General features: G+C 36.3%; 2 protein-coding genes and 1 pseudogene across 2 annotated transcripts in view; 2 read left to right on the forward strand and 1 right to left on the reverse strand.

The window, feature by feature from the left end:
* The window catches only part of LOC126589168 (disease resistance protein At4g27190-like), a 58,597-nt gene that overhangs the window by 8,856 nt on the left and 27,999 nt on the right, over positions 1-21,742 (forward strand). The gene's annotated exons all lie outside the window — the stretch shown is intronic.
* Positions 4,366-5,160, reverse strand: LOC126589162 (uncharacterized). Its single transcript, XM_050254386.1, has one exon. It carries the CDS (start codon positions 5,051-5,053, stop codon positions 4,676-4,678), a length of 378 nt encoding a protein of 125 aa, XP_050110343.1. The 5' UTR covers positions 5,054-5,160; the 3' UTR covers positions 4,366-4,675.
* On the forward strand, positions 12,283-20,462 carry LOC126589101 (probable disease resistance protein At4g27220; annotated as a pseudogene).

The following is a 21,742-nucleotide window of genomic DNA, read 5'->3' on the forward strand; positions in this document are numbered from 1 at the left end:
TATTCTGCGGTCTAGACTGTTCGAGTATAAGAACGAACTCTAATGGGAAGCCTCAAGGCCTACACCTAAGGCCCCACAAAGGCACCTATTTGGGTTCGCTCTACCTCTCGGACTTGGGTAATCAGAAGTATAATGGTGAGAAGACTCCTGCAATCATAAAGATCAAATATGATGTGTTCGAGCACTGGTTTAGTTTGAGAGGAAGCCTCAAGGCTTACACCTAAGGCCCCACAAAGGCACCTGTCATGTCTAAACACGGTTTCTTGGGCATATACATATTCACAACTAAAACTCGACATCCATTCAACATCTACCATACTGAAGATGGCAGTGGCACGCCTGAGCACCTCAAAAGTTAATCTTGATTGTGAGCCTCAAGGCCTATACCTAAGGCCCCACAAAGGCACCTTTCAAATTAACTCTGTTCTTCTCTTTCAGCACTGCCCGACGAGCCTTGTCCGAAGAGTCTTGCCCGATCAAGACTTGCCCGACGAGACTTGCCCGACAAAGCCCGATAGGAAAACAGAAGCCCGACAGTAGCCCTTAACCGGCGCCAACCTCCCGGGGAGCTGTGTGCTTGTTGGCCAGGAAGACATCCCCGACGGAAATTCCTGCGACGAACAGGATTGACATATATTATGATGTTTGACGGCGTGATATTTGATCTTAAAATCCACATAGTTACGGATGGGCAGACAACTCCAATATTTCCTCAGTTACGTGAGTTGGCAATAAGGAGTTGTTCATTTACACACTTGTGGAAAAACATTCCATTTGGATTTCAGGGTTTCCAAAATTTGAGATATTTGAAATTAAGATATTGTTATGGTCCAGAATATGTGTTCTCGCATTTAATTGCCCGGGAACTTTTGAATCTTGAAGAGGTAAAGATATCAAAATGTTCGGACATGGAAACTATAGTCAGAATCACAGAGGAAATTGAAGAAGAGGCGACAAAATACATGATTTTGTTTCCGAGACTGAACAGATTTGAACTAGTAGACCTGCCTCGTCTCATAAGTTTTTGTCCAGAGGGATTTACATTTCAATGGTCATCCACAAAAGATATGCACGTGGAAAAATGTGAAAAATTGAAGACATTGGGTGCTGTAATTCCACAAAGAAAGAAGTTGGAGAATTATAAGTCTGAGAAGGATTCAACAAGTCATGATTTCAGTACTTCTCCAACACGTTCATCCAATTGGTGCCCTGCTGGATGTGTATGCATACCATATTCAAGAGCAAACGCCCACTGCTCCATTGAAATATTGCCACATCCAATTAATTTGGAGGTAAGCTTTTAAATTAGGTTCAATTAACCTCTATAAGTACAACTTTTAATTAGTATTGTATCTTGTTGTTGATCATGTTTAATTTTCTAGGTTACACCAACTAATATTGGGGACTCAAATGATAATGATAATCTCGAAAATCTTATTGTACGTGACTGTGCGTCATTGGAAGTGATTTTCCAACTCAAGGGACCGAAGCATGAAGAAAGTAGTCACTCTGTTGAAGCATTCAATAAATTGAGGTCCTTGCGGTTACATAAGCTCCAAGTTTAACGTGTGTTTGGGAGACAGGTAGTTCACAGCCGATGTTCACAGGAAGCAGTTTTGGAAACTTGAAATCGCTGCAGGTCGATTTTTGCAACCAGTTGAAATACTTGTTTTCGTCGTTCATAGTCAAACTCCTTGTGAGTATAGAGGAAATAGAAGTTAAGAAGTGTGAGCAGATGGAAGAAATCGTTGCCGCAGAAGAAGAAACTGATGAAATAATTACATTACCTAAAGTGAAGTCCATCAAGCTTCAAAGTCTGCCAAAACTCAATTATTTTTGTGGTGATGCTTATACTTTGAAGTTGTCGTCTTTGGAGTTACTGGAGGTTAAGAAGGTCCAAAACTTAAGGCGATTTGCTCCTAAGCTTGTTGACACACATCCCCGATTGCAAGTACGCACAGCGCTGGGAGTGGCTGAATGGAAGGAGGACCTCAATGCCACTCTAAGGAATATTTACGACACAAGGTATGCTTTAATGTAAGGTTTTTAATTTTCAGTCATTTATGTGAGTATTTAAAGATGTTTTTTTTTTTTAAAAACATCTATCTTTTAATTCTTGATGTATACGTGGGATTTCTAAAGTTTTTACAAAAGACTGAATAATAGCGTACATATATTAATGTATATGTGTGTGTATATGCGAGTATGTGCACACTAAGGTGTGTGTGTGCCTATATATATATATATTTTTTTGAAAACTCAATTGTATCTCAAGAAAACATCGTCTTTTATTTCTAATACAGTAAGGATGAAGATGACGAACTCGACAGTGAGGATGAAGATGACGAACTCGACAGTGAGGATGAAGATGACGAAATCAACAGCGAGGATGAAGATGACGAAATCGACAATGAGGATGAAGATGAGGAAATCGACGGCGAGGATGACGATGACAAAATCGACGGCAATGATGAAGATGACGAAATGAACAGGGATGACGAACACAATTGATTGATCAAGCACAAAGGTTAGCATGTTTCCATCTCCAACTTCTTCTAGGTTTAGTAAAAACTGATGAAAATTGTCTATATAGTACTCAAAAAAATATTCTACCATGTTTTATATAATATATACATACATTTATAGCACTTAAAAAAATTTAACAGTTTGGATCTAAAACCAGAATCTGCTACCTGTTTCATTTTTTCGAGGTACCTAATAGCAATTAAGGACCTTTGTCAGACACATATACAATAAACATAACCCTAGTGCTAAGTGGCTTAAAAATTAATTTAGTCCTTAAACCGAGTCGTCCGAATGCAAGCATTTCTTCTTCAATCCCGATTCTTCCCAAAGAACCACAACTAAGGTCGACACAATCCCACCGTTGGATAGGAGCTGCACCCAATTCCTTTGCCCACCCTCTTTGAAATCGGTATCGCCGCGTCGCTTCTTGCCTTCCCGGACCTTGGTCAGCTTCGACAATGTAAAGAACACCCGCAACAGAGCTCCACCATGGCCAGGTGGGTGGGAAGAACAAGCGAGAGAAGAAACGACATTTTTCGTTTTTCATTTTTTTTCTTAATTTTTTTAATATTTAATTATTTTTATTTGCCACGTCATACAAAGATGTGGACTCTATATTTACTATGTCAACATTTAACGGTCAAATTAACAGTTTGATTGACGGATATATGAAATTGAAATAAATTATTAGTAATTATATGAGTTTGAAATATTTATAAATGTTGTATGAGGTTCTAATTGCATTTTTGATATGAGTAATTATATGAGTAATTATATGAGCAGATGTGATAAAATGTAATTTAACCTAAAAATAAAATGAAAAATAAAAAATAAAGGTAAACTGAAAGCATAGTTAATCACCCATAATAATAGGTAACATTACCATATTGCCCTTATACATTTTTGATATGATATTGCCCTTATACTCTATAGTTATGTATAAGCTCTATTTTAACTTTGAATTTTGTTTTGCTTGCGCTTACTCTTAAGTATTAACAAATACTACAAAAAAATGCTGTGATAATACGTCATATGTGTCACTAGCTCAAAGGTTAACCGAAGTCAACACTTTCTCTTCTAAAGACATTTTCGTATATAAGTGATTAGTGACTACAAGATTGTTCTTTAACTAGATTTCTCGTATTTCATATGAGTATACGCATTCTACTATATACTGATGAAATTGAGGTTCCATCATGAAACCAATTGGCAATATGAGGGGTAGCCCGATACCTTTGAGTTCAGATGGATTGTAAAAGTAATGACTACTAGATTGTTCTTTTACTAGATTTCTCGTATTTCATATGAGTTTACGCATTTTACTATATACTGATGAAATTGAGGTCCACTATAAAATCAATTGGCAATATGAGGAGTAGCCTAAGATCATATAAGCACATAGCAAACATTATCCTTCACCGATGTGGGACAACTCTCAACACACCCCCGCATGTGTGGCTGATAACTCTCAACACACCATCGCACGTGTGACGGATTTTCAAGCCTACACGTGGACAACAACTGGGTGACGTGGAGCGAGTGTGGCCGTTGGGCTTCACACATGGACAACCTTGCTGTGATACCATGATGAAATTGAGATTCCACCATAAAACCAATTAGCAATATGGGGAGTAACCCAAGATCATACAAGTACATAACAAACATTGTCCCTCACTGATGTGGGACAACTCTCAACATGCCCCGCACATGTGACGGATAAGTCTCAACATATACGTGATCTGCCTAATTCGGCATTCCAGTAAGAAGAAAAATAATAAGAACAATCGTGACAATTACATGAAAAGAAAGAAGCTAATTAGCAAGTAATCATTCGAATAAGCTGAACTCTCGGAAACAGGAACCTAAACACCACCAAGATGGTATCTGTTGTAACATGCCCATAGTAAGATCATAGTTTGAAGTAAACCACATCAAAAGTGAGAGAGCGACTCCAGAAAACAATTACAGTCATGTGCTTGCACTTCAATGCAGAAACAGAATAAAATAAAATCCTAGAGTTTTCAGACCATCATTAAACACCCAAGCAGAAGAAACATTCACAATCAAGCAAATGGGTGTTCATAATTTCAAGCAGAAACACCAAAAATCAAAGAAAATAATGAATATTAAATTCAGAATTTTTTTGTACTCATGTATCTCCCTTGATCTTGAACCAAGTCTCAGCGCATTGCTTATGCGCAACACCCAAATCCCCCTTGCAAAAACACCCCAAGTCAATTGGGACCCCAGAGGCAGAGTCGGTCCTACCACCTCCCTCCAAACCCAAGTTGCAAATCCTGCAGTTGTTTTCAAATTTACTCAAATGCACCACCTTCTTCACCTCCAAAAGCCCACTCTCCAAATCCACCTCATTCACTGAACAATCCGACCCACAGGACTTTCTCCAGACATTGCTGGAGTCAGACATTGAGTGCCAAGACTGGTTATCATCGGAGTCATCCGAGACCGACGCACCGCTGTCTCCTGTGATCGAACGATGGTGGTCGGTTTTCTCGGGAGCTGACATTCGTGAAACCCGGACAGAGAAATGGTGTGAAATGGTGAAGTGTTAAAGTTGCGGCACTCGGACATCAAACATGGTGGGGTTATGGAGTAGGTGGAGATGTTTTTAATATATCCTCAATCAAAATATCAAAGTCTCCATCCTCCCTCGATCACTATCTTTATTTATGTGTCAGTTTCGAACAATGACTAAGGGTGCATTTGTTGCACTGGACTGTCTCGGATTGGACTAGCTTCAAGGGCTAAGCTGGACTGATTTAGTGAAGTATTTGGTGCAGTGTCGGACTAAAAAGCATGACTCATGTATTATATTATTAAATTTATATTTACAATATTTTATCATTAATTTAATCTATATATACTAATATTTTATTATTAAATTATCATTTTCCCTTCTAGAATCTCTTAATTTTGTGTCCGCCCACTACATCCTCTCATCTTTCCCTGCCATTTCATATTCCTCTCATTTTTTTGTCCGCCCACTGCATCCTTTCCCTCTCTTATTTCTCTGCCATTTCATCTCCCTCTCTCATTTTTTTTGTCCGCCCACTGCATCCATCCCCTCTCCTTTTTCTCTGCCATTTTATCTGTGCCATTGTCTCTTTCCTCTTTCCCTTTTCTGGGTTCAATTTTTCTGGGTTTTCTGGTTATGGGAAGTAGGGAAAAAGGAGATGTGAGGGGCAAAGCGGAGCAGAGGTAGCAATGGAAGAGGTCAAGGAGGATGGAGCCTGAAGTCATTGCCGTTGAAAATTGAAGTCTAGGAGGAAATAGTCCAATCGGAGGGCACGACCGATGAGCTTGGTATGAGCAGGGTGCGACCGATGAAGCTCTTGAGTTCTCCGATTGAAGTTCGAATCAAGGTCTTTGTTCATGATTCAGGGTTGGTAATGAAAAGAGAGGGAGAGAACGCGAGCAAAGAGAAGAGTAGGGGACGCAAGCAGAGGGCGACGAAGGGATTAGCTAGTCCTATGGTTCTCGACGTCTCTCTCTAAGACCGTCTAGCACGGTCCTTAGTCGAGGCAAGTCTGGCTTACTCCCACTAAAGCTAGTCTTGTGAAGTAACAAACATGAGACTGGACTAACTATTACTCTAGTCTAGTCCAAAGAGGGCTAGTGAAGGGAAACAAACATGGCATTAGCGAACAAGAGAATGAGGAGTTCCGAAGCAAATGCGAATTATGAGGATGGTGGGTGGGGGCAGACTGCTCCGATCAGAGATATTTGTAGGATTACAATAAAAGACTTGCAATGTTTTAAGGCTGCCAGTTGTGTTACACTCACAGTCAGACACATATACACAGAGACAAAACACGAGTTAGACTTCCAAAAGACTTTGAGTTAGAGTTAGTAAATTTATGTAGGATGGTTCGAGATTTCAAATTGAAAATGAGATTTCTACTTTTTAATTTTAATCTTAATGTTCATCTTAAATTGCCACTTAGTACTACAATTTAGTGATATTTCTCTTCATTTGTAAGTAAGAGGTCTTAAGTTCAATTATAATCAAAAGCGAATTTAAACCAAATTATTGCTAGCACATTGTAAGGGTGAGTTCATCCCTTTTTTTTTAGTGAAACCCAGACAGAGAAATGGCTTGAAATGGTGAAGTTTTAAAGTTGCAGCACTCATACATTAAACATGATGGGGTTATGGAGTAGGTGGAGATGTTTTTAATATATCCTCAATCAAAATATCAAAGTCTCCCTCCTCCCTCGATCACTGTCTTTATTTATGTGTCAGTTTCGAACAGTGGCTTTAGTGAACGAGAGAGGAAGGAGTTCCGAGCAAATGCGAATTATGAGGATGGTGGTGGGGGCAAACTGCTCTGATCAGAGATATATTTGTAGGACCACAATAAAAGACTTGCAATCTTTTAAGGCTGCCAGTTGTGTTACACTCACAGACAGAGACAAAACACGAGCTAGACTTCCAAAAGACTTTGAGTTAGAGTTAGTAAATTTACGTAGGATGGTTCTGTATGAGATTTCAAATTGAAAATGAGATTTCTACTTTTTAATTTAGACGATGTGCACCAAAAATTCTGATCTCAATGTTTATCTTAAATTGCTACTTAATACTACAATTTAGTGATATTTCTCTTCATTTGTAAGTAAGAGGTCTTAAGTTCAATTCTCGTCAAAAACGAATTTAAACCAAATTATTGCTAGCACATTGTAAGGGTGAGCTCATCCCCTTTTTTTTAGTGTAAATAATATCACTTGTTAAAAAAATAAAAATAAAATAAAACCTTTTTGAAGTATTCTTTTAAAAGAATAATACTTGCATTTCTCCTTTGAAAATGAGCTCATTCTCCCCTACTTGCAAATAGCATATCTTCATTGTAGCAATTTCATAATTATAACCGTTCGATTTCTTAATTTTCCTTTAAAGATCATCACTTTCATTGGAAATGGAAATCATATAGTCATTCATATGCCACTCCGATCATTTTTTTTTTTTGAAGGTACGCATTTTGATGGAATAAATTCATCCCACAAAGAAAATGCAAAGTATTATTATTTTTAAAACCTGAAATTGACAAAAATGACTTATGATTGTAAACAATGATGAAAACTGAGACTAAATTGGTTAAATCGAAAACGTTAACATTGAAATTTTACGTCACAGAATGTAAAATAAAGATTACAAAATCTGATTAGTTCATTTTTCTTTCAGCAGAATTATGCCAATTTCGTTTTTGCAATTGCCGTGAACCTAATACATTCAATAACGATAAAAGCCACAAATAATGCATCCATCTACAGCTCCTTCGTATCATTACCCTGTGGAAAGAAAAGTTGCTCGAAGTCTTGAGAAGCAACATAACGAACAATCATACCGCGACATTTGGATGCTCCATTAGAAATCGGTGGGACTACGACCAGAATCGTAGGTATATGTATTTGAAAAAATGTCTTGCTACAGTTAAAGGGACAAGTACTCAAAATCGAATACATATTCGTGATATAACTTTGGCACTCTTATTTCTGATACATATTTGTGAGTGAGCAGATAACATAGATAAAATCTTTAAAAAAAATCAGAATTTCAACCAGAGATTTCAATGGCTCTTATTTGTGATACATTTATTAAGTAGATGATTTGTCCTAAAACAAACACAACCTCAAACAACTAAAGTTTAGAGAACAAACTCTGAGTATCAAGAGTACTTGACTCATCTCACTCTTTGCATAAAACATTTAAAAAACCAAATGCCAATTATGAAAGTGGAAAACTGAAGTACTTGGCAAGGTTTTTCTTTTTATCCAGACATTCAAGATGGTAAACAATATTTTTGAAATACCATTAAAAAAAACAGAGTATACTTTTAGGCAAATATTGTTCAAAAACCCAAATATAATTCATGATACCTGCCAAAAGGAAAATACCTCTCGATTACATTTCTTTCCCTCACAGACTTTCTCCTTGACAAAGTCTTGAAGATAAAACCAAAAAGGAAAATCAGTCATAACTGGTGCAATTTATCAATAAAAAATCACCGGAAAAACAGAACCCTGATTCCACAATAAGCAAAAAGGTAAGGAAAAAAGTGGATTTATTGAAGATTTTGAAATCCTACAGACACAAAGGTAAGAGAAAATCCTTCAGATAGTTGCTTTGTTTCAACATGACCATTACTTTATATGGCCGGAGACGATTGGTGGTAAGCTCACACAAAATTTATAGATTAAACCACAACTTCAATTGAAAAACAATGATATGGGATGACATTGGTCATAAATTATTATCTGCAACTCAAAAAATAAAAAGAGAGAGAAATTATTATTTGCAACTTAAAAATAAAAAGAGAGATAGAAACTTGCCTGAAAAACGAAAACCCTCGCCAGAACTGAAACTAATCGAGGCCTGCAACGGGTTGTTTGGACTTCTCAGATGAAGGGAAGATGATTGGTGGCAAAGGGGAGGTCCGATTCGCAATAGATGCAAAGTTACAGATACACATACACACACACACACACGCAAAACCTTAGACAATCCTTCCAGCTGAAGGGCATTCATATGTAGATTATACAGTTTCCTTCCATTCATCTTAAAATGAACTAATATTGAACATCCAATACCTTAATGTATCTTCTGAGAGTGAGAGAAGTTGTTTCCAGGTAACGGAAATGCCCAATTCGTCGGCGATCGGCAGGAATTGGGTCGTTGGAAAATATGTCTGAAACCCTAACTATTGGTTACATGAAAACAAAGACAATATTGGCGTGAGCTTGACTAAGAAAGAGTGAGAGGGATGGGTTGGTAGTGGTTCGGAGAAGTGTAGTGGTTGTTTTACAGTAGTCATGGTTGGGAGGCATGATGAGTTGCGCGCGGAAGGGAAGAGAGAACGCAGGATGAAGAAATGGAGAAACAAATATTTGGTATATATAAACAGTGGCAGGCTTGAAATAACAGAAACTAAGGGAGGGTAAAATCGGAACAACCATGTGCTTATGAACAGTGTTCCAAGGCAAAATAGGTTCTAGCTCATAAATATTAAGTACAAATGTGAAAAGTTTGAATGAAAAGTTTTTTTATTTTAGATTTTAAAGCTCTGATTGGATCAGTTTGAATGAAAAGTTTTAACCAAGCTTCTAAAACTTGAAAAAAGATTTCTTGGCGGCAAAAGGCAAGACCCATGGCGTACAATTGAGATTTTAAAGAAATGGCTTTGAGCTTTGAGATTTGCTAGTTTCGGATCTTTACACTAAGGGTGCGTTTGTTGCACCGGACTGTCTCGGACTGGACTAGCTGCAGGGACTAAGCTGGACTAGCTTAGACTAGACTAAGCTGTACTAGCTTAGTGAAGCGTTTGGTGCAGTATCGGACTAAGAAGCAGATAACTAAAAGATTCAAATATTATATTATTTAATCTATATTTATTATTAATTTATCATTTTTTTTCTAGAATCATCTCTCTGTCTGCCAAAAACTTTTCATGTTTTTTCATCTTAACCCATTCCTCTTTTCCTCCGCCAGTCTCTCCCTCTCCTCTCCGTATCCTGTTTCACCATTTTTTTAGAATTCTCTTCCTCTCCGTATACCTCTTTCTATTTTCCTCTACCCACTCTCTCCCTCCCCTCTCCCACTTTTCCTCATCCACTCTCCCCCTCTTTTCCTTACGCAGAGATTCGTGCAGAGGATTTATCATAGCTCTCCACCCAGTGCCTTCACCGACTTTCTAGGAAAATCTCAAAACTTTTTGGTGATTTTGCCTTTATATTTTGAATTTGTGTGGGGGTCTGCAGGTGCTTAAATCTGGGGGTTTTGCATTTTTTTTGTTTTGAATTTTAGGTATTGATTTTGAGATTTAGGTAGTGGGTTTGAGATCTGGGCATGGGTAAGGGAGTCGGAGTTGCAGACGACAAAGGCGTGCAAACGATGTTGGAGACGGGATTAGGAATCCCATGCTTTTTGGGGGTCTCACTAGGACGACCTAGCGAAGCACTTAGTCAGAACGAGTCCGACTTTGTCTCATTCAAGTTTAGTCCAACTCGCATCAAACACGGGATTAGTAGTCTTGGCAAAGTAATCCAGTCCAGTGAACTCTAACGAGGGCAAACAAACACGCCCTAAGGGAACAAATACAATTTTTAACTCACACGTAAAGGCACGTTCATGCTATTAACATAGGTATAACTTAATTTTTTTAATTTAGGTTGAATCTTAATACAAAGGCTTTTTGATAACGCATAATTTCACGAGTGAATATCTTCCTTACTCACATTTCTCAGATTTTTTTTTTGGTCAAGGGTATGGAATATTCAATAAAAGAAGTTCATACAGACGAATTATATCTTACATAGCCTTAGAGAGCACCGACTTACAGAAAGAAGAGACCACTTATGCAAACAACTCATGAATAATTGTTCTTCACTGCTGAAAAAAAATATCATAATTTATGCTTGTTACCGCTACCTTCTTTAACCCTTGGCCCCATTTTGTCAACATAATTGTAACAATGGTCTCTCAATATTAACCCAATTAAAATGTTGGTCCCTCAACTAAAAATGCGCGACCATTGGTCATTTAACTCATTAAAATGTACAACTATGGTTTTTTTTGTCTACTCCGTCAGAACTTCCGTCAAAATGAGTCATAGTTAATGACCATTGTAACAATTGGGTTAAAGTTGAGGGACCATCGTTCTAATTGGGTTAAAATTGAGGGACCATTTCTCCAATCGAGTTAGAGTTGAGCGACCATTGCAACAATTTTCTCACTTGATTTTTCTTATTTGCCCCTTGATTCCACCTCACGTGTATGACACGTGTCTCATTTTGACGTAAGTTCTGACAGAGTGGACGAAAATTATCATAACCACACGTTTTGATGAGTTAAAGAACCAATGGTCACATATTTTTAGTTAAGGAACCATTGTTCCAATTCAATTAAAGTTGAGAGACTACTGATACAAATTCCTCTTTATGCTATTTAAAAAATTATTGCTAAGCTTCTTGCCAATCGGATCAAGGATGTCCTTCCCTCTACTGTGAGCAACTCTAAATTTGCTTTCTTCGCATGCAGGCGAATTGGAGACAATATTATGCTTTTGAAGGAGTTTCTTAAAAATTACCATAGAAATAATGGTCTTCCTAGATGTGCCTTGCAGGTGGACATTCGGATAGCTTATGATACCAGGTTGGAAAATGGGTTACTAGGATTAGGTTGGTTCATAGTTCGATTCCATTTAATTGTAATTGGAAGGAGAAGAAAAAATATTTTTACCAAAAATGTATTCAATAATTTTAAAAACACCTTCAAACGAATCCGTACAGAATTTAAATGCTACAACTAATAGTAGGCCTACTTTTGTTCGAAATAGATTACCAATTCTAATTGTGATGTTTGTACTGTAAAATAATGTGATGCCACGAACGAATGAGGATGGCTCAAGCCATGTATTGTGCCTTGAGAATGTGGGGTTGGGAAGCAATGCATCAAATTTTTCTTTCACTTTATCCTTCTTTTTTTTTGTTAAAGAAAGTATCATATGGTTCGTAAGCAAAGTATCCAAATCTTTTTCACTTTTCTCTTGATAAAGAGAAATACAAAATGGGTTCGAAAGCAATGCATCCCATTCTCTTTCCCTTTGTCTTTTTCTTGTTAAAAAAGAATGAAAATACCTTACTTCAGAATCACCTCCTCTTGAGGTAATGCTCGTTAAATATTTTTTTTTGCTTCTCTATTTATATTGTTAGAGAACTCTTATTAACCTTTCCCCATTAAAGTTATCTGCTCATTGCATTGCTGAGGTAACATAATATGTCCTCCTTGTGCATGATACCATTCAACATTCATATTTTCTAGCAAATTCGTGAAGTAACAATGTCAGCACCAGACACATGAGTTGTTGTTGAATAAGACATAGATTTCAAAATTTCACTTTTACTCTAGCGAACTGTTGCATTGGGTTGATTTACAATACAGGTACGTATGTACATCTTGGAAACTTTATTTCTTTTCAATATTTGTTGTTTTAGGTGTTTATTTTTACCCATGTGTGACTAAGAAACAAAAGTGTTTGGTTTTACAATATATTTTCTAGCAAATTCGTGAAGTACCAGATCCAGCACCAGACATATTGTTGTTGAACAAGGCATAGATTTCACAATTTCATTTTTTTTCCCTACCGGTTAGTTGCATTTGGTTGATTACAATATAGGTACGTATGTTCTTAGAAACTTCATTTCTTTTCAATATTTCTTTTCAATATTTGTTGTTTTAGGTGTTTGAGCTAATCCCCCCCCTTATAATCGAATTTTTACTTTTCTCACTCAATACAAAAAGTTTTAAATCATGTCTGCTATATGGTGGTGAAATGTAAACTATTAGAAATTTGTATGCTGTAAAATAATAATGAGTAAATAAATATACACATGTAGTGAAACTGTCAATTGAAAATATAACTTTACCCATTGAAATTCAATTTTCTTTAACTAAAACTCATCATAGTATATTTTCCTAACAAAAACTCATTGACTTTACCTCTTGAGAAAAAAAAAGGGCCTTTGGGTTTTTTACATATATATTTTTTTTCACTTCTCCTATTTATATTGTTAGAAAGCTCTTATTAACTCTTCCCCATTGAAGTTATCTGTTCATATATTTGCATTGATGTGCATCATCTTTCCTCCTTGTGCATGCTAACATTCAACATTCAAATTTTCTTGCAAATTTGTGAAGCACCACTACCAGTACCAGACATATGATTTGTTGCTGAACAAGGCATAGATTTCAAAATTTCAATTTTTCTCTGTTGGACAATTACATTGCGTTGATTTACAATACAGGTATGTAGTACTTCTCGAAAACTCTATTTCTGTCCAATATTTGTTGTTTTAGGCATTTGTTTTTATCCTGCTTGACTAAGAAACTAAAATGTTAGTTTTATAATCTAGTGCCCACCAGATATTCTATTTCAGGATCTAGCTCAACAATTTTATTGATTAGGTTTTGACTTCACACAATTTTGTATTTTTAGATGTTTAAAATATCCCTAGTAACTTATGTCAGATTAAAAACAAATTTTAATATCATGATTTCATTGCATATTAATAATAAAAGTATATGATTCTACGGTTTTCATATGTTTTATTTTTTTTCCTTTTTAAATTCCCTAGTTGCTTTTCAAATTTGCATAAATTAGGATTTTTTTTTGGTTTAATTTTTCCGTTTTCAAAATATGGGAGCATTAGTTACCAACAAAATATAAGAATGTTATTTTTTTTTCAAAATTATTTAATTATATTCTATATAAATATGGGTAAATTATTTTACTACACATATATAATAACAATAAAATGTGCTTAATGTATGTAATAATACATGCAAAATAATTTACCTACAACATAAAGGATGTGATTTGGTTCAAATTTATTTTACCTACATTTCACATATAGATATGGGGAAATAATTTTATGTAGATTAAAGTACCTACTTAAAGATGAAGAATGTGAATTGGTTCAAGATTTAATTTACAATTATTTCAAATATATAGATATAAGTAAGGGGAATTTTGATCTAGGTGCAACATCCCTAGCATTTAGACTTTTTTATTAAACTATTTTCTACAATTTTGGTGCCATGTTTTCTAAAATGTCCTTCTTTTTGAAATTCAAAATTCCATGAAGTGCCATTGATCCACCAATTTATTCAAAAAGTAGCTCCGAAATCTAGCCTTCTTCAAACCAAATTTATTATTTTTATTAATCCAAAACAAAGACACATATTATTAAGTTATCAACCAATGATATGTGCCAAAAATTAAAACTAAAATAACCAAAACTAAAATAAAACGTACCATAAACTAGAATTAAACTTACCAACACTAAAACTAAACGTACCAATCAACGATATATACAAAATAATTCTCTCACTAAAATGTATACATAATAATTTCAAAATATAAACATCCACCATTTTCATTATCTTGAAGGTAAAATTATATTTTAATTTTAGGAGAAAAAAATATTTTTTACGAAGAAATTATAACAAAGAGATAATTTGATAGGCATCAGGTGGGACTTTGTGGCAAGGTTTCATATGGTTTCGGGTTTGAACTACGTGATGCTTAAGCCTTACGTATGTGTCATAGAGGAAAACTAACAAAGATCTACACAAAACTCAAACAAAAGATAAAGATAGAGAAAAAAATAGATAAGTTTTCTGGCTGGGCTCAAAACTATCATACACAGTGGGCGATGGAGGAAGGAGGCTTGAATTTTGAAACGAACCATGAGGGCTGCTGGAAAAAATAAATAAATAAAAAAAATAAAAAATAAAAACTAGAGGAGGTGTGGGGTCTATGGTAATGGGATAAAGATGAATGAGAAAACAATAAAACAAAAATATAAAGAAATAAAAGAATTGAAAAAACCCGATATATCACGTTGCTTGATGTATTGTGTAAGCCTTATAATGAGCTTACAATAATATGGTTCAAATTCGTTTTTGGTGAGAATCGAACATAAGATTTCTTACTTACAAGTAAATAAAAATATCACTAAATCGTAATACTAAGTGATAATACAACTTAGATTTAAACAGGACAAAAATATATGATTATTAATGTTGTGTTGGGGTGCTTCTTTGGTTTAGGCATCAGAGCACTGAGCGCGGGACTTACAAAAGCCACCAACAAGGAGAAGCATTCCGGCCGTTGTCTTTGATTTCAGAAGGAAATGGAAATTATAATTGCAATTGCCTCAAAAATTGGAGAATGCTTGGTCACACCAATAGGAACAGAGTTTGGCTATTTGGTTAATTACCATTCCAACCTTGAAAGTCTTAGGGGTGAGATAAAAAAGCTTTTTGACAAGAAAGATGGAGTGCAGGGATTGGTAGATGCTGCCAAAAGGAATGGTGAAATCATCAAACCTGATGTTCAGAGTTGGCTAAAGAATGTGAACGACCACATGGTCAAAAAAGTGTTTCAGTTTGAGGATGAAATTAACAAGAAAAGGCGATGTGTGTACCGATGGAGCTTGAGTCGGAGAGCCTATAAGATTACACAACATGTTCTTCAACTCCAAAACGAAGGAGCATTTGAAAATGTGGCCCATCCTGCACCTCCACGAGAAATATATTCAACAATCAAGAAAGGTTTTAAGGATTTCAAGTCCAGAATGGCATACATGAATGAGGTGATAGAGGGTTTGAAGAGGGAACGAGTACGAATGATCGGGATTTGTGGAATGGGGGGTGTGGGTAAAACCACAATGGTGAAAGAAATCATCGTAAGATTGGCAAAACAAGACTTGTTTGATAAAATTGTAATGGCAACTGTGTCTCAAAGTCCAAGGATGATCCAGTCGGAAATTGCAGACAAAATAGGTTTGAAATTTGAGGAGGAATCCGAGCCCGGAAGAGCACTAAAGCTACGTGGGAGACTCATGGAAATAAAGAGGATCCTGATTGTATTAGATGATGTCTGGACAGAGCCTGATTTTGAGGCTATAGGACTCCCTTCTGGAGATGCTCATAAGGGGTGCAAAGTTTTGTTGACATCACGAGATTCGGAAGTCTGCAACAGGATGGGAAGTCAACCAATTATTGTAGTCCCAACTTTAACAACAGAAGAATCACATGAGCTCTTTAGAGAAATGGTAGGTGAATCCTTCGATCAGCCTGATTTACGTTCCATTGCAAAAGAGGTCGTGCATGAATGTGGAAGTTTACCTATTGCAATTGTAACTGTTGGAAAAGCCCTAGAAAAGAAAAACAAGCGTAAATGGGATGATGCCCTTAATCAGCTGCAAAATTCTACCCCAGTGAACATCCCTGGAGTGAATGACAAAGTTTATTCTAGCATAAAATGGAGTTATGATAGATTGGAGAGTGCTGAAGCCAGGTCATGTCTTTTACTTTGTTGTTTATTTCCAGAAGACTATGATATTCCAATTGAGTATTTGGTTCGATACGGGTGGGGTCGAGGATATTTTAGCAGCAGCTTTACTTTGGAAGATGCAAGAAATAGAGTGCATTCTTTGGTTGGCCAACTAAAAAGAAGGTTTTTGTTGCTAGATAGTGGCGAGAGTGAGGCTACAAAAATGCATGACGTAGTTCGCGATGTTGCTATATGGATTGCTTCAAGAGATCCACATGGATTTTTTATAAGAAGTGATGCTGAAAATAAAGGGTGGCCAAATTTAGCTACATATGACCATTACACTACAATCTCACTTGTTGGCGATTTGGAGATTCAAGATGGTTTGAAATGCCCAAAACTTGAGCTTCTACAGACGATGGAAGGACTTTTTTCAGAAGGTAGCATGGACAACATTTGTAAGGCGATGAAAGAACTGAAGGTTTTAGCTTTGGTGCAAATGAAAAACCGAGGCTCATCAAGCTCACTAGGATTACTGAAGAACCTGCGGACCTTGATCCTAAATGGGTCTAAATTTGATGGCACGTCTACTGATGTTATTGGGAGTTTGGAGAATTTAGAAATCCTCAGCTTTCGGGATTGTGATTCCATGCGTGAGTTGCCGAGGGAAATTGGACGACTTAAACAGTTGAGGTTGGTAGATACGACAGATTGCTTTCGTCTTACGGTGATTCCACATGGTATCTTCTCCAGCTTATGTAGACTTGAAGAGTTGTATATGATGGGTAGCTTTAATAAATGGGAAATTGGAAGAGGAAGAGAAGATAAGGGGATGGCAAGCATTTCTGAGGTGATGTCTCTGTCTGATCATTTGAAGGTTTTAGCCATAGAGATACCCACTTGTTGCCAAAAGACATAGTCTTGAAAAGCCCAACAATAAGATTCGGTATATGCATTCGAAAATGGACAAAAGCATTCACAGAATGTTTGAGGACAACTTATGCATTCGAAAATTGTTTGATGATTGAAAAAGGTGATGCAAGGGAGTTGGAGGAGAGTCAAGCAGTTAGACTTTTGTTGAAAAAATGTAAAAAATTGTATTTGTGGGAGGTTAAGAATTTCTCTGTCCTCACTGATTTAGACCAAGAAGGATTTCAAGATTTGAAAGAGTTGCATCTTTTCAATTGTCCAAATATCGAGTATCTTGCAAATAGAACAAGTGGGTTTTTGACCAACCTAAGATTCCTTAAATTGGGAAGTTGTGGTGTCTTAAAATATGTCCTTTCACTATCAGCAGCGAGAAACTTGGTACAACTCCAGAAATTAGATATTGATGGATGTGATCAAATGGAAGAAATTGTGTCGAAGCAGGGGAGGGAACATGAGGAGGAAGCCGATATGATATCTTTCCATAAATTAACCAATTTGACTCTCTGGGGTCTACAGAGATTGGTTGGTTTCTTCCAAGCCAACAAGCTATACTCCAACCAAGAAGAGGTATGTCCCACTCTCCAATCTCTATGATATGAGGAGGCGGCCGATATGTGGAAATTTGAAAATGTGTTTAACTGATAATGATTTTTCTTTTTCAGGAAACAACGGCAAGGGTTGAGCATCAATCTGCAGGCATATTTGAAAAAGCAATATTTCCATCAAAGTGCATTTCATGGTTTCCAAGTTTAGAAGACGTATATTTGGTTGATATGAATTTTGAAGGCGTACTATTTGATCTGAAAATCCCTATAGTTAGGGATGGGCAGACAACTCCAATATTTCCCCAGTTACATAAGTTGGAGATATTCATTTGTTCATTTACACACTTGTGGAAAAACATTCCATCTGGATTTCAGGGCTTCCAAAATTTGAGATATTTGAAAATGGAAGTATGTTCCATTTAATTGCCCGAGAACTTTTGAATCTTGAAGAGGTAAAGATATCTGGATGTCTGAACATGGAAACTATAGTTAGAATCATAGAGGAAAATGAAGAAGAGGCGACAAAATACATGATTTTGTTTCCGAAACTGAACACATTTGAACTAGTAGACCTGCCTGGTCTCACAAGTCTTTGTCCAGAGGGATTTACATTTCTATGGTCATCCACAAAAAATATGCGCGTGAAAAGCTGTGAAAATTTGAAGACATTGGGTGCTGTAATTCCACAAAGAAAGAAGTTGGAGAATAACTTGAAGAAGGATTCAACAAGTCATGATTTCAGCACTTCTCCAACACGTTCATCAAATTGGTGCCCTGCTGGATGTGGATGCGCACCATATTCAAGACCAAACGCCCACCGCCCCATTGAAATATTGCCACGTCCAATTAATCCGGAGGTAAGCTTTTAAATCAGGTTCAATTAACCTCTATAAGTACAACTTTTAATTAGTATTGTATCATCTTGTTGATCGTGTTTAATTTTCTAGGTTACACCAACTAATCTTGAGGACTCAAATGATGATGATAATCTTGAAAATCTTACTGTAAGTGACTGTAATTCGATGGAAGTGATTTTCCAACTCAAGGGACTGAAGCATGAAGAAAGTAGTCACTCCGTTGAAGCATTCAATAAATTGAGTTCCTTGCGGTTATATACATTGCCAAGTTTAACGCATGTTTGGGAGACGGGTAGTTCACAACCGATGTTGACAGGAAGTAGCTTCGGAAACTTGAAATCGCTGCGGGTCTATTATTGCAACCAGTTGAAATACTTGTTTTCATCGTCCATAGTCAAACTTCTTGTGAGTATAGAGGACATAGAAGTTAGGAAGTGTGAGCAGATGGAAGAAATCGTTGCCGCAGAAGAAGAAACTGATGAAACAATTACATTACCTAAAGTGAAGTCCATCAAGCTTGCAAGTCTGCCAAAACTCAAGTATTTTTGTGGTATACACTACGTTGGGAGTGGCTGAATGGAAGGAGGACCTCAACGCCACTCTAAGGAATATTTACGACACAAGGTATGCTTTAATTTAAGGTTTCTGATTTTCAATCACTTATGTGTGCATATTTAAAAATGTTTTTTTTTTAACGTCTCTCTTTTAAATCTTGATGTATACGTGGAATTTCTGAAGTTTTTACAAAAGAATATATAATAGCATACATATATTAATGTATATGTGTGTGTGTATGCGAGTATGTGCACACTAAAGTGTATTTAAATAATTTTTTTTTTTTGAAAACTCAATTATATCTCAAGAAAACATCGTCTTTTATTTCTAATACAGTAAGGATGAAGATAACGAAATCGACAGTGAGGATGAAGATGACGAAATCGACAATGAGGATGAGGATGAAGATGACGAAATTGACGGCAAGGATGATGATGACAAAATCGACGGCAAGGATGAAGATGACGAAACCAACAGGGAGGACGAACACAGTTGATTGATCAAGCACAAAGGTTAGCATGTTTCCATCTCCAACTTCTTCTAGGTTTAGTAAAAACTGATGAAAATTATATATATAGTACTCAAAAAAGTATTCTACCATGTTTTATATAATATATACATACATGTATAGCACTTGAAAAATTGAACAGTTAATATATACATACATGTATAGCACTTAAAAAATTGAACAGTTTGGATCTAAAACCACAATCTGCTACCTGATTCATTTTTTCGAGGTACCTAATAGCAGTTAAGGTGTGAGGAAGAAGCTTTTTAGATTACCAACTGCCTCAAGAGAAACCTTTATCAGAAACACATATACAATAAACATAACCGTAGTGCTAAGTGGCCTAAAAATTAATTTATCCTTAAACCGCTATTTTTGGAAACACATATACAATAAGCACAAGCGTTTCAACTTATTCCAATTTCAGTGATTTCTAATATTCTCCAATGCATGCAGGAAAAGAGTTTAAAGAACGATGTGGCTCCAGCAATTCGTTTACCATATCATATGTACAAACCAATAAAAGGACATTTGTTGCACCAGAATTTCATTCCAAAAATACTATTTATGTTGCTTATTTTATGTACCGTAAATTTCGATTGTGATTATTACTGTTTGTTTCTAAATTCGCATCATTAGTGTTTGCTTATTTGTGCTCGAGGTTGATTATACACGTGTAAGCTGAATCACATGTTTGTAGAATGGACAAGCTGAATAAAATCTGTTTGCCCCCTAAACGTGACGGGAATCATATGTATCTAGGCATGCTTAATATTTGATAAAGAAAAACATTTCTCAAATAAATGTCCACTCACACCTCCGGCAAGCTCTCCCTTGAGGAGCATTGTCTACCAAATAGGTAAACATCTAATGGACAGCAGGCGATTCAAAACCATAGCAAACTTCTGAATACAACTAGAGTAAACAAGGAATCAGGCTATGCAATTGCCTTCATCATAACATGATTTTGGCCCCCATTTTCTAATTTCCTACCACATTTTCACATTCTTTCCATGAATTTTATGATTCCTATGCAACAGAGTTCATTCATCGCCTATTCACAACAATACAAGGTTCTACAGATTTCAATCCCACACCATGTTATATACATGCTTCAACTATCAACCCGGAACGTAATCGTTAAGAACTGTAAGCAGACGGAAGAAATCATTGCCGCAGAAGAAGAAACCGATGACACTAAGGAATATTTACGTCACAAGGTATGCTTTAATTTAAGGTTTCTAATTTCCAATCACTTATGTGTTTTATTTACTGTACGCAGACGGAAGAAATCATTGCCGCAGAAGCAGACGGAAGAACTGCATATGCGCACACTAAAATATGTTTTATTTTTTTCTTTTCTTTGGAAACTCGAATTATATCCCAAGAAACCATCTCTCTTTTATTTCTAATACAGAGAAGAATGAAGCTAACGGAATTCTACTCAGACAACATATAACGAGGATGTTAACAATCACAAAAGGTTGTGGCTTCGGCTATTCGCTTACTTTCTTATGTACAAACCAATAAAAGGTTATTTGTTGCACCAGAGTTTCATTCCAAAGATACAGTTTCCGTTGCTTCCTATATGTATAATTAATTTCGATTGCGATTATTACTGTTTGAATTCATCTCTCGACTGCCTATGGGGGCGTCAAGGTGGACACCGAAATGGAGGCGTGATGACCTGCACCCAGAAGGTGACGTAGCCATAACGTGCATGCAAATATAATTTAATAAAATAACTTCAAATGATCTACCGAAAAATCGGCATAGTTTCCTTTGCAATTAGGTTTTGGCCCAAATTTAAAACCTGCTGAAAAAGTTATAATTATTTCAAAACCACATCCCCGACACCTAATGGGTTATCAACCCTCCACTCCATGCACGTATACTCCAATATACTTACTGGTGGTATAGCATACAATTTCATACACTAGTGATAACTAGTGTAAGCTGAAAATTTAAC

The sequence above is a fragment of the Malus sylvestris genome, chromosome 11 (genome assembly GCF_916048215.2).
Source record: "Malus sylvestris chromosome 11, drMalSylv7.2, whole genome shotgun sequence".
Taxonomy (NCBI): domain Eukaryota; kingdom Viridiplantae; phylum Streptophyta; class Magnoliopsida; order Rosales; family Rosaceae; genus Malus; species Malus sylvestris.

What these genes read in the sequence shown, in the direction of transcription:
- LOC126589162 (XM_050254386.1), bottom strand. Translation starts at nt 5,053, where the DNA reads ATGTCAGCTCCCGAGAAAACCGACCACCATCGTTCGATCACAGGAGAC.